This window comes from Nothobranchius furzeri, chromosome 3 (assembly GCF_043380555.1).
Source record: "Nothobranchius furzeri strain GRZ-AD chromosome 3, NfurGRZ-RIMD1, whole genome shotgun sequence".
Classification (NCBI taxonomy): domain Eukaryota; kingdom Metazoa; phylum Chordata; class Actinopteri; order Cyprinodontiformes; family Nothobranchiidae; genus Nothobranchius; species Nothobranchius furzeri.
The window spans coordinates 76,438,479-76,452,255 of record NC_091743.1 but is presented as its reverse complement, the minus strand read 5'-3'; the positions used below and the strand labels follow the sequence as shown (position 1 = coordinate 76,452,255).

At 41.7% G+C, this 13,777-nt stretch overlaps 1 protein-coding gene across 4 annotated transcripts in view; it reads left to right on the top strand.

The window, feature by feature from the left end:
• ephb2b (eph receptor B2b) overlaps positions 1–13,777 on the top strand; it is a 168,672-nt gene that overhangs the window by 112,587 nt on the left and 42,308 nt on the right. For all 4 annotated transcript variants that reach the window (XM_054732884.2, XM_054732876.2, XM_054732879.2 and 1 more), the window contains exon 4: positions 11,897–12,052. In XM_054732884.2, the coding sequence (XP_054588859.1) occupies positions 11,897–12,052 (156 nt within the window). The remainder of the gene's footprint in view (positions 1–11,896; positions 12,053–13,777) is intronic.

The following is a 13,777-nucleotide window of genomic DNA, read 5'->3' as shown; positions in this document are numbered from 1 at the left end:
GGCATTATGAACAGCTCCCTGCACTCCTTTTTGTCCTCGTAAATACCATTCCTTGAGATTGTGAACTCTGTATGTGTGCCACATATACGAGGTTGAGCCCCTGCAGTGCGGGCTAAAAGTTGCTTCTGGGTAATCGCCAGATGTGGTTTATTAGTAGGTTGCAGCGTTACGATCCCTCTTTATTCAGGTCTTGGCGTAAATATATAGGAAGAAGCTGGATTAAATGAGCTCTAAATGTGTTTACGTGTGGTGTGTATGGGTTTGAAGTCTAATTAAGGTGTATGTTCTATATATTGTGTTTATGTGTGTGTGCATTCCTCTGTGTTTTGAGCCTCGGGCTTGCTGAGCTTCCTGCATCCTTAGAACTCTTTTCCCAGGTGTCCCACATTTCCAGCTAATCTGCTGCTCATTTTGGCTCCTAATCTGTCTCAGAGGAGTTGGCTGGAAGGAGCAGGATTGGGAATCTGAGCTCTATGACAACTGCTGAGGAAATGCAGCTTAGAGGAAAATGCTGAGGAGCAAACTCGTATTTCAAATTGTCCATGAGTCCTCCTGTATCTCATCACATGTGCCTCTTTTTGAGCGCTAAATCTCACGATGAAACGTGCTCGAACGCATCGACGGGAGATGGCCGGGTTGGGTCATATGAACTGTGTAAGTTATGTGACTGATGAATCAACATTTTGCACAATTTAAAAAAAAACAGACTTGCTGGTCTTTTTCTACAGAAGCGTAAGTGTGGCGTAACGTCGGCGAAGTGTAGCATGCAGCAATTAGCCACTGTGGGGTGGGGGCAGCAAAGCAGCACATTTTAGACACGTCCCAGAAACGTAGCGACACGTCGCTCTGCCAAGTTAGCTTTTTAAATCTTTTACGTGCTGTGCTTCTAGAATGTGTCAAGCTCACCGGTTTAGATCGGGCCAGACAGGAAGTCAAACACAATTAGTGTGAAACATTTGGAAACGTTCAAAATAAAAGACGTGCAGATTTACTTACTGTAGCTATTAAATAGTACGTCATTACCTGTGAGACTTCCGTAGCCGAAGAAAACAGAAAAGAAAAGGAACAACAGACCTTTTAGATACATGCAGTCATCATCCTCTTTGCTTGTTATTGCGTGAACTACCAAAATCACGTGTGATCTTGCATCTCTTCTGGGATCTTGTGACATCGCAGAACCAGCTTTGTAGAACGCTTACGTCTAAAACGCTCACGGTGGGAAGAGAACGCACCGTTGAGCTTGTGGAGACAAGACATCTATTACGTTACACACCGCTTATACACATCTAGGCTGAGTTAGGCTTGAGTCATTATGACAAAATGATTTCATTATTGATTTATTGCTTATTAGGTTTGATTTAGCCTTATAAAGCGAGCGTTACTGATTCTTTATCAACTTGGACCGCTGCTCTTCACTAGCTGCCAGTTTATTTTAAAACACATTTTAAAATTATTCTAATGGTTTTAAACCTTGATTGGTGTAGCTGAAGACCAGGATTAAGGTTTTCAGTGGTGGCTCCAAGACTTTGATATGAGTTACCCTTACATATCGGATAATTTCCCTTGGCGATGGCTTTTAAGTCTGGCCTAAAAACTATTTTAATTTCCTGGCGTTTAACTCTGCTGGATGATTGACTTTGTTGCTGTTTTCATGTTTCTTTATTTGTTTTTATTGTTTGTACACATATATACATACATATACACATATATATATATATATATATATATATATATATATATGTATATTCCATCCATGAACTCTAGAAAGTGCTACTAAAAGTTGAGTTGAGATATATATTTTTTTTGGTTCTTGGTGATTTGGGGAAAACATAGGAACCTCAGTATTAAATAAACTTGTGTGAAATTTTGAGTAGACCGATTTGCATCTTGTACACCATCCATTTTGAGCCACAACAGTGTGTGGGCTACCACAGAGTCCCAGACCTGTTGATTACACAGGACATGAAACCTCAGGGGAGAAATGAATATATCATTTGTGTACGTGTGGGGTGAGGCGAATGCCAGTTGTCTAATAGCTTTCACACAGGCCTGATTGAATTAGACGACCAAGAGGACTGTGTTCCTAATTGAATCACAAGAGCCTGTGTTGCAAACAGTGCTAGCTTGTTTTCCCTTTGGAAGTGCAGAGTTTGAGGAGGGTTCCGGGTTAGCGGGGTCTGGCTCACCCATCACTCCCAGAACCAGACACAACTTGTGGCTTCACAGTGCCTCGGGTTTCATGGTGTAGGGATTGAGAATTGAGCGCTTTAAGAGCTCAATATATATTACCTCTACTGATGACCGATAAGCTGTGATACTCTATCTAAATATATAGAATATCAAACCTGCTTGGTCTTTACGGTGTTTAATCAGAAGATTCTAGGATTATTTATTTATTAAGGGATTGTGCACACTTTGTTTTGATTCAGAAAAGTGTCAGGTTTATAAAAGTAAGAATTTATTTTACTAACAATTAAAACATGATAAGTTAATTAACATTTTACTGTGATGGATGGAACTAGATATGATGTATGAAACCTATGTGTGAATGCGGTGTTATCAGAACTTCCGTATTCAGGAAAGCTGAGTTCTGGATGTAAAAGAATTTGGGTTGCGCTAAGCTATGAAGTTGATTATTATCAAAACACATCAGACGCAATCTGTCGTGTCTACATACCCACTCGGAGACCCTCGTGATAGTTCCGGAATGTCGAAGTCCTCGGACTTCCAGGCACCGAGATCCGTAGAAGAAACTGCGGTCCCACTAAACCAGTCTTAGAGTTGTCTCTAGGTCACAACAGACGGATGGAACCACGTGCCTGGGACTCTTAAGGAGTCTAAACAATATCAGCTTGTTCTGCAGGAACTGTTGCGGTATCACCTTCACAGGTGCAAAAAGGTTTTGACGACGTGTCAAAAGCTTTGATGGGTTAAAGAGGGTTTTGCTTCAGATGGCCGGTCTGAAGCTTTCTCTGGAACTGAAGCATCACCAGAGTAATCTGGTTTTAATGCTCTCATCTTATTTGTGTAGCCAACCAGAGGTTGACAAGTTTGAGGAGCATTACCAAGAATATCAGAAACACACGCCTTATTTGATACCGGATGCTCTGATCTGGGTAAAGGACTATCTATGTGTCATGAGTTTAACCTAACTTTACTTTGTCCTTGTGTGAGTGCAAATGGTGATGACCTTGTCATATAAAAATGCTGAAACATATTTCAATCACTGTAATCATAACATAACATTCATTTCAAACTTCAATCATTGAGCACAGACTAATAAAACATTTCATTATATTATAATAATTAGGGCTGAAACGATTCCTCGAGTACCTCGAATAATTTGAGTACAAAAAAGCCTAGAGTCAAATTCTCTGCCTCGAGGCTTCGTTTAATTCGTACTTAATTAATTCATGGCTTTGCAATCGCTCGGGGTCATGTTTCACCCGGACTGAAATAAGTGACGCACAAACACACTGCACTGAATGCACACGCGAGTAGCGAATGTAACTTAACTTTCTCTTAAGCCATGGCGGACAATGTGGACCCTGGTGGAGTGTGAAAAAGACAGAAAATGTCAAAGGTGTGGGACCATTTTTCACGTCGTAAGGCGGATAACGTAGTCCAGTGTACCGGTAAATACTGAAAGATGGATTTAGCCTACCACAACACCACATCCTCGATGCTGCAGCATCTGACCAGGAAACATCCTCATGTAAATGTCACTTCTGCAAGCGAACTCAGAGGTCCGCTATATATTCTGCGGACACTGCGACTTTTTCGCTTGTAGCACTCAGTTTCAGCTCACACTGTGCGTCTGGTAGCAACATGTTGGACCTAAAAATGTGCTAAAAATAGCAGTTTTTATACAACACGTCTGACTTTTTATTGTGTTTTTATTGATGTATGTTTTCCCTCAGGATTGCCACAGGAGGACACAGGTATTTATGAGAGTGGCGGAGGAAATGGAAAGAAAGTAAATACATGTTTTGTTCTCAGTATAATTTGACATAACCACGGCAAACATGCTTTCTCGACGATCCTTGTTATTGTGTGAGAAATAAAGTGTAGAAATTAAAACGGACGTGTGTTAATAGGGAAATAGCTGGCGAGCCATGTTTGCACATGCTCCATGAGCGGTTCTGGTGCTGTTTTATTCTCGCATGAGAGGAACATCGGCTCAGGTTGTAAACTTATTTTTTGCACAGGCATTTGTTTACTGTGAAGTAAAGTTGAAGTGCTGAAGTTTTGAAAACTAATTTTAAATAAAACTTGAAGAATACCTGGCAATTGCTTGCTCATTTTAAGAGGTCTTTCATATTTTATAACATGCTATTTGATATAATGGTTTACAAACACAAAAGGGTAATTTATTAGAGTACTCGATTAATCGATACAAGATTTGATAGAGTACTTGATTACAAAAATATTCGATAGCTGCAGCCCTAATAATAATTATAAGTAGCAATAAACAGACGTTTATTTAATGAATATCTAGCTTATAAGTTGTAGAAGTTCATATCTGATTTAGGAAATCCGGGCTGCGAGTGTTCCTTATGTGGAGGCATGAAGAATCCTGAAAGATTGGACCTTGAGGAGAGAACATTATTGTTGACATTTTTTTATCTGTGTTCAGAGCTGCAGGCTCTGAGCTCCAGCTGGTGGGATGAAGGCAGGCTGATTTAAATGGGACACATGCAGTCTCGTGTCTCCTTTTTGACCAGATGTTGAATGGTCAAACTGTACCTAAAAACTGACCATTGCTGGACGTTACAATGGTAAGTGGTACAAGCTATGGTGGTAGGTACGGTGGTAATACACTGAGAAAGATATAACAAAGGAAAGAAAAACACATTGTGATACACACTAATCTGTCATTTCCACGTGCAACACAATTAAATAAAAGCCTGAACTTATCCGATGACCTCTTTCGCCCTCCATTCATGCATACTGAATCCCACTGATGCTGACCATTCTACTGCGTTCCGCACTTTTTCCCTCTGTGCTCACAAACCTCGCACCTCTGAATCTTTTTTAACTCCTGCAGCCTTTTGTCTTTCACACCTCAAACACCATACACACAAACACACACAGGCGCACAAAGCCCTTGTCTGTTTTTGTCTCCCCCGTCTCTTCTTTAAGAGTGTGTTCGTTATATAAAGCGGTTTTGGGGGAGAGTGGGTCCTGAAAAGAATGAATGGGGGACAAAAGGGAGAGAGTGGGCCGGAAGAGTGTCCTCTACTTACCGTGATGCTCCAGAACGCTGGACAAAGAGGTTTTCCTGAGATGGGGTGTGAAATGGACTCTTTTTGGTTGTTTTTTTAACAATTGATGAGGTTTTGAACTGGACTGTTTTGTGTCGCATTTCTGAGTTTCTGTCAGGGCCCCCCGAGCAGAGCCAGAAGTTTTACAGATTAAACAGAAATGTCAAAGCCTACTTTATACTTCTCCGCCAAGACAGCAGAGGGCGTAGCTCTTTTCTGGGGTTTCTTGCCGCCGGTGCAGTTGCATCTCTAGTGTGTTTATGTACTTCAGAGACATTTAACACAGACAAATGTGCCCTCCACTTCTCCATGCAGTCACCACCTCTAAACTCAAATAACGAGTTTGCCGTGTATGTTTTAACTCTTTCAGTCACGTCTGTATTAACGTTTATATCGTTGGACTTTTTCCATGCGATGTTCTTCACTCTGCTGCGTGTCTGTCGCTAGATATGTTTGGTTCTTGTCTTAGTTTTTTGAGGCGGAATGGCGGTGCTGTTGACTAAGGTAAAGGAAGCAGCGTCCGGACTAATCACAGGCTTGAGGTCTCATCTTTAGAAGGATATTTAGAAACGTGGGCTTTACTTTGTCCGTCCTTGCGAGCCAGTAGGAGAGTCGTAGCTGTGATGGATAATGGCGTTGCATGTCTCCACACCGACACAGACAAAGAAGTATAAACCAGCCTTCACGCCTAGTTTATGCTTTTGCATCAGCTCCACGAGGGAGAGATGCACACGCATTGATGGAGACGTTTTGCCTTCTGATTTCTCCATCACCTGGGGAGTGTTGCAAAGCAACTCACCAGTAATCGCCACCTCTATACCCATGTTTCCCGTCATTTTCATCCAGAAATAAAACGCTTGCTGACCCTCTTTTTACACGTCCAGTCACGGGTGGATAAACATTCATAGTTTTTCCGTGAGGCATTCTTCAAGCTGCTCCATTAGAAGTCATGGGCTCTCTTAATTTTTTTGAAAGGTAATGGCGGTGCTGTAGGGGTTCCACAAAAATAAACAGTCAATGATGAACAGGAGTCTGCTTCTAGACCTGCAGAAAGAGAAAGACAACCCACAACAATACAACAAGAGCAAGCTATCACTGCGTCAACCTGATGAGGAAATATAAAATCAACATTGTTTTACTGAACAATCACGATAATAAATCACAGTGCATTTAGTGCCAACCACAGCCTTAAGATGTGTTGAACGTACCCAAGTCCATACTTATGAGAGCACCATGTGAGCACCTGTGTGTGTACACGCGCTTGTATATGTAAGGTTTCTCTATAGGAGCGTCCAATGGAGAGTGTGAGGGGCCACAGATCTGCCCCTAAAGATGTGTAGCAGATGGAGGAAGCTCCAAGTTCGACTAATTTAAAAGAAGCGACATCCTGACCATTAAAAAGCGTGCGTTCTGTCGTTTGACAGATGTTTAGAAAAGTGGGCACGACTCCATCCGTCCTTGCTTTCCTGTTGGAGAGCCCTCCCAACGCCGCATACTGGTTTGTTTGCGTAACAACGCAGAAGCATAAACTAGGCTTTAATCCTTGGGTTTGCTTATCACTTAGTGCCCTTTGTTTTTGTCTGTTTCCTCTAGCCTACCAAGCACAGCTGTTCACATTAGCTCTTCTTTTTTATCTTCACACACATAAATATCCCCACGAACCCACATTTTTCATACCATTTTGATGTTTTTTTGCTTCTAGTCTCTTCTTCCGTGCACTATAAATCTTTCTGACTGTGATGTTCAGGAAACCTTTGAAATAACCAGCAAAATACCTGCTATAAAAACCAACTATAACCTGAATGCAGTCACTTACCTTACCTCACAGCTTCTCCTGTACTATATTTATTCAGCGAGTCTCACAAAAACCCCTAATTAAAGCTTTTATGTTGCTATATATTATTAGCACTCGTAAACATTGGCAGACACAAGCAGCTGGGGGTTTGGTGTGTGTGTGTGTGTGTGTGTGTGTGTGTGTGTGTGTGTGTGTGTGTGTGTGTGTGTGTGTGTGTGTGTGTGTGTGTGTGTGTGTGTGTGTGTGTGTGTGTAGGGGGCATTCAGGAGATGTTTTAAGAAGTAGCATTGAAGATTAAAGTAATAAAACACGATGCCTGAACGATCAAACAGGGCTAAAAATAAAATCCTCGTTCTCCAGTGGTTTCGTTGTTTTCAGGGTTGAGATTTAAGCGTGAATATTCCTGTGGTGTGCTTTGAAGCGTTTTCAGGTGATTTACCGTTTTTGACACGACAACTGTTAAATCAAGGCTGAAGTGAAGCGCTTCTATGTGGCTTTTGTTTCTGACTTATTGCCACATATTGTTGTCAGTCCCATGTTCTGACTTCACAGTGAGAGGAGACAAATGCACTCCGTTCACTCGATGCCATTGATGATAATAATAGCCGTGTGTGGAAAAGCATCAACGGAGCTGTTGTCAGTGAAGTTTTCGTACATTAATTACCTCTGCGTGGCAGAACGGTACTCCACATCGGAGGAGACGGGGAGGAAAGTTGCCTTTAGTTCTCATGTGTTTTACTGCATTGCCAACATAATGATCAAACAGCTCAGCAGCAGCAGTCTGGGCAGGCAAGGAGGAAGGGAATTAAAGCCCTGTTCTGATTTTTAATCACGGCTCTCCATGTCTCTGCTGCTCTACATCTGACACCAGCCAACTGTGCAACGCTTTAAATCTGTCATCTGAGTATAAGTGGAAATTCCCCAAATTTTTCCCTAAAATAATGACTGTGGCAAAACACATAAGAATGCCAAGACATACAATACCATGTTCTTTTGAACCAGTGTGGGGAAAGTTCTCACAAAAACAGCAGTTTCTGAATTGGTTTAGCCCTCTTGATCAATATTATCTCAGGGAGCAATGCAGCAAAAATTAAAAACTTTAATGTCAGAGTTAAAAATCCTTGTTCAGTCATTCTTTGGCTATTTTAATTCTGATTTATGTATTTATGTTTTCTGTAAACAACATAAACTGCAAGAATAACATGTTTCAGAGTTGCAGCACAGATTTTTCTCAGTTTTCATCAAGTTACTGAGAAACCATTTTGATGATCGGTCACTCTGAGATTCTAGGGATCGGTGTTGGTGAAATTCTGGTGATATGATAGTTATCACGATACAGGGGAGACGATACATCACCATGTATTTCTTTACATTCAGTCAGACGTTATTAGCCATGTTTTTAGACTGAATTTATTGTAGGAAAATTAAACAAACAGTCCAAACTGTTATGTGACATGTTTAATATGAGGTATCTAAACCATAATAAAGATTTACATTTCATTGGTGGAAACAAAACCCATTGCACACTGCTGCCAACTAGTGGTCGGCATTTGAATTGCACCAAAAGAAAAGAAAATACACAAATGTTTGCGTGCAAATTCTTCCAAAAATTAGATAGACTGCCTTTGAATATCGATAAAGTATTGCAGAGGAAAATATCACGATATATTGCAATGTTGACATTTTTGATATTGAGCTTTTGAATATCGATAAATTATCGCAGGAAGAAATATCACAATATAATGCAATATCGATATTTTCTTACATCCCTGAGTTTCACATGAAGACTGGATGTGAAAATAGTCTTCTGCCCCTAAATTGATCATACCATACCAACTTTATTTATAAAGCTGATTTAAAAACGGCATGGCAGCCGACCAGAGCGCTGTACAGATAAAAAGTAAACACAACATAAAATCATAAACACAACAAAGCAGATAATCACGGTCAATAAAAATAACATTATAAAAATAATTAATAAAAAGTCAAGGGTTTAAAAATGCCTGGTCGTAAAAAGGGGATGTGCCAGCCTCACTGAGAGAGGAAGAGCATTCGAGAGGGACGGAGCAGCGTAGACAAAAGTACGCTACCCCGCGTTTTGTCTTTCATTGTGGGAACGTGAAGCAGCAAGCAGTCAGCAGATCTCAATGCCTGGTTTGGCACATAACGAGTCACAAGATCAGACAGGTAATCCGGTGCCAGACGGGAAGATGCTCGGATTAGAAAATCACGCTGTAAATTAGCATTCGTGGACTCACCTATCTTGACTAGCAACCGGGGAAGGCCATTGTTGATTTAGCGTCCAGAAGAGAGCAGAAGATGTTTTGGCTAGTAGAAGCTAACCATTAGCATTAGCAACTCCACCACACAGCAGAACTCCTTCAGATTTGTGTTATTTTGAAGATGAAACATCTACCCTATGAGTGAACTTCAGCAGTGGACGAATCACGTTGCTGTCAGCCAATCAGATTTTATCCTTCCGTTGGATATGCAGTGTAATAAAATATTTGTAAATGAGAATCTTCTTTAAAAAGTGTTGTAATGTGAATGAATATACAAGTTTCACTGGTTTGATTTCCCAGTGGGAACATTTAAATGACTGACTTGTGCGTTGTCCACCAGGAACCCGGCTGGCATCATGTGTGTACTAGTCAGCTATTTCCTTCCAGTTTCCTCTTTTTGCACATTTTAAAATAATTGCTCCAGTTGTTTTATGAACTATGTGTCACAGCACATTCATTTAACATTGGGACACCAATTTGATAAATTCCTTTAGAGGAAAAACTCCCAGACACAACAGTTCCCCACCTCTCCCTCCTTGTTTCTTTGTTTTCATCGTCCCCCCCCCCCCCAACCCCCCACCCAACTCTGTCTTTATGCTGCTTCCTACGGTGTTGCTCCTCAGAGCCCCACACTCTCACTGGGCCTCCTAAGTCTGATCTCAATTCCCCACATAGCTGTTGCCTGGGCCTCATTAACAGACCCTGTTGACTGGCAGTGTGAATGTCCAGGCCTCATGTTTCGCTCAGTGCCCAGAACCTTTTCCCCCCATCAATCATGGAAAAAGAAAAATATGTCAAAGCTCATACTTTGTGAGAAGATCTTTAATATTATTTCAGGTTTATTTTAGAACATGTGAGATTTCTGCTTTGCGCCTTTAAAAGATGGCACACCTTTGCAGTTTTAGTCCAAAAAAATAGAAAAAACTTCATCTCTTATGTGTTTTTCCTACGTAAAAAGAGTGTAATTATTAGTAACTTGTCATCATTATGTAATGATACTATTTAGTGGCGATATCTCTGTGCCTTAAACTGTGAGGGGTCTGTCTGTAGCAACTCTTTGTTAGAAAATAAGGGTTTGATTTTGTTTATGTTAGAATAGAAAGGGTTAAATTGGAGAAATAGACAACAGGGTGTAAAATGGCTATGTTCAATTTAAAATTACGTAAAACTGGAAAAAAAAGAGTGCAATGTTAGGAAAAAAATAGTATTTTCATTCATCTGAATGAAAGAGAGCAAATATGTAGGGGAAGACCTGAAGGGTTTTATCAAGGCTTAGAAACAAAGTCCCATGTGTGAGTTTTTCAGGTTACTCTACTTCCATCACATCTGTCTCTAAACCACTACATTTTATTTTCTATCAGTGGAGCAGGTGTTTGCTGGATTACCTGAAGCAAGACCGTAGCCTTCTTTGGCTCCAGATTTAAGAAAAGCTCTCGATGTGGCGCAGGTGCAAACGCCGGAAAGCATTTTTATGTTTTTTACCTTTTAACCAGTGAGGTTTTAGACAAAAATGTGACTGGAGAGGGGAGGATAAATGGATTTTGCAGACAGTCGGTTATTCTGTTTATGTCTGAACTCACAAACGCTCATGGCAAGGCACAAACAGATTCAGCTCAAGTACAGCAGGTGATTCATCCTCACACCAGCAGATGCACAGAGGCAGATGTGGTGGTGATCACCGTGGCAGTGATGAATTCAACCTTCCAGAGAGGCGCCTTTGACAGGGCTTTTAACAGGAAAGTGTAGCACTTTAGACATTTCCCTGGGAAAATACAGCACAGTGAATAATTCAAAGCAAACTAGCAACATGTTGCTCCGGTGCTGTGTCTATAGAGTACCAGGCTAGCATGCATGTCTTTCTTTTTTATTTATGGCTGAACTTTAAGGTTTTTTTTTGATTCAGCTCACTTTTTGTTGTCACCAAAAAGCCAAAAGGAAACACTTCACTTTAAAATTTGATTAGATTTTTTATAAAGGAGACACTTTTGTGCTGCCTTGTGGGTCTCTCTGCCTCTATAAACACTCCAGTGGTGATAAAACTCATCCATATTCTGTTTGGTTTTAGTACTTAGGTGCCTAAAACAAGCTGTTTCAAAACTGCCCCATTTGTGATGTCACAAAATGTAGAATAGAACAACCTCTCATTTGCAAGAGAGAGCTCCTGCTGGAGGAACAGTGGCTTTACTCTGAGCCCCTCCCAGATATTGGAGCTTCCCGGCCTATAGCAGCCTGAGCGGGGGTTGGGTGGGTGTGGTCAGCTCCAGCTTGTTTTCTAAAAGCGACAGAGCCCTGAAACGGCTCATTCTGGAAGGTGTACTTCATGTGAGAGGGGTTTAGTTCTGAGAACATGCTGTGTATCCACCACAGAACTTTTATAACCTGTGGAAAAAACACAAAATGTCCTCTTTAAATATGTTTAACCCGCGACTCACTGTATGATTACTGCTCTTGCATGATACATCATTCATTTACATACAGTACATAAGGTGCAGTTCAATTACAGTAATTATCAGATTCACTGAAAACCTCTGTTCTTTTTCTCCCTTCTGTTTCAGCCTGTCCGTCAGGATTTTTCAAGTCAACCCAGGGAGATGAGTCCTGTTTGCAGTGTCCCATTAACAGCCGCACCACCAGCGAAGGCGCCATGAACTGCATTTGCCGCAATGGATACTATCGCACCGACTCTGACCCTCTCCAGATGCCGTGCACAAGTACGCATAGTTTTCCAATTGTTTGTGCAATTTCAAATCACTTCTGCAGGAGTCGGACAGTTACTCTTTAGTTCAGATATGAACCGTTTGACACAAGCGTTTCGCACCCACAAGCAGAAGAGCCCCAAGATCAAAAGAAGATGGTAATCTGTGCAGCTCTGAACAGAGAAGCCCTGTCAGGGCTGTCTCACACACAAATATGTTGCTGACATGCTCAAAGTGTGGCTGTCCACAGATCTGACCCGGCAGACAAGCCTCAGCTGCCCTTCCTCAACATCACACAGTCTGTACTCCCAACCAGACTGGAGGTTAGTGGGCCAGGGCGCGTAGCTTTGTGAAGGGTCATTGTCAGAGAATGAGTCGAGGCGAGGCGTTCTCTTGTCATGCCAATGAAGCCGTTTGAATTTGAATCTGAGACTGACACGGAGGTTTGGAAATGAGAAGGCCGGGATGGATAGACGAAAGCGGGATTGGGAAGGGTAAAGAAGGACTGAGAGACGTGAAAATGAGAGAAGGACTTTGAGGGAGAGGGAAAGTGGTTGTATTTGAAACCATAGGGAAGGAAAAGAAAGATGGAGTTCTTTAACTAAAGCAAAAGGAGGTGATTGATGAAAAAAACACCCTTGAATGTTTCAGTTGTGTTTTTCCTCATTCTGCCTGTGAGCCTGTTGAAAGGAGAGAGGAGGAAAAAGATTTGATGGTCTCCAACAAAAGAGATTTGCATAAGCCCGGGTCTGGGAGTGGAGCAGCTGTTGTGAATGAGAAAGCAGCAGCGTCACGTCAACCGTATTAGGCGCAGCAGGGCCTGGTCTGATTAAAGCAAGACAACAGGCCCGCCTGCTAATGGTGGGGGTATTAGTCCTCCTCCCAACAAGGACATGCCAAGAAGGAGTTATGTTTCAGAGAGTCCAAGGAGGGCACTCCAGTGGGCTTTTTTCCAGAGCTGGAGATCTGTTAATTGCTGCCAATTAAAGGGAGGTTAAATGAGAAATGATCGATTCAGATTTAGGGTGTTGTGGGCGGACTGGAATAGTTTATCTTCTTAGTCCTGGAGGATATGTCTCCCATAATTAGCTGCACATGTTTGTAAAAGATAAACAGTTGGTGCTGTTTGTTTGTTTGGCCTGCCACTCAACATCTAGCACCATGAGGAAGGTTTCCACTCCGTAATGCCCCCATAGGGAAACCGGTGTTTTTTTCTGGGCTGCAGCAACCCTATACAAAAAAAGAGAATTGCCAAGAAAAGATGTTCAAAAATATCTGATCATTTGATCACCGACAATGTAAGTGAGAGTGTAAATGGAAGGTTCTGCATTTCTGGAACCAAGTCAAAACAAGGCTGAAACTGGTGGGATTTCTCTCCTCCTGTGTGAAGGGTTGTGTAAGTAGGGATAGTAATTATGTCCTTCACACCATCAAGGGCACAGCACCACTTCCATCATTCCATTACACTCGTGCTGTCCTTGAAGTTTTGACTCACATGAGTGTTGACCACATTCTGTCATGTCACTAGTGTGCAGTCAAAACCAGCTGCATACATCCCAGTAGCCAGTTCAGTCAACCACACGGCTGCTCCTATGTTCCGGAGCAGAAACGAAGGGAAAATCTACGTTATTCCAGACAATAAACCTTCTTGCACCATTTTTCTACAATGAAGCCACTGTGGCAGAGGAGTTGATTGCCCATCCAGGGTTGCAAGTTTCAGTCCCATCTGTTGCAGTTGTT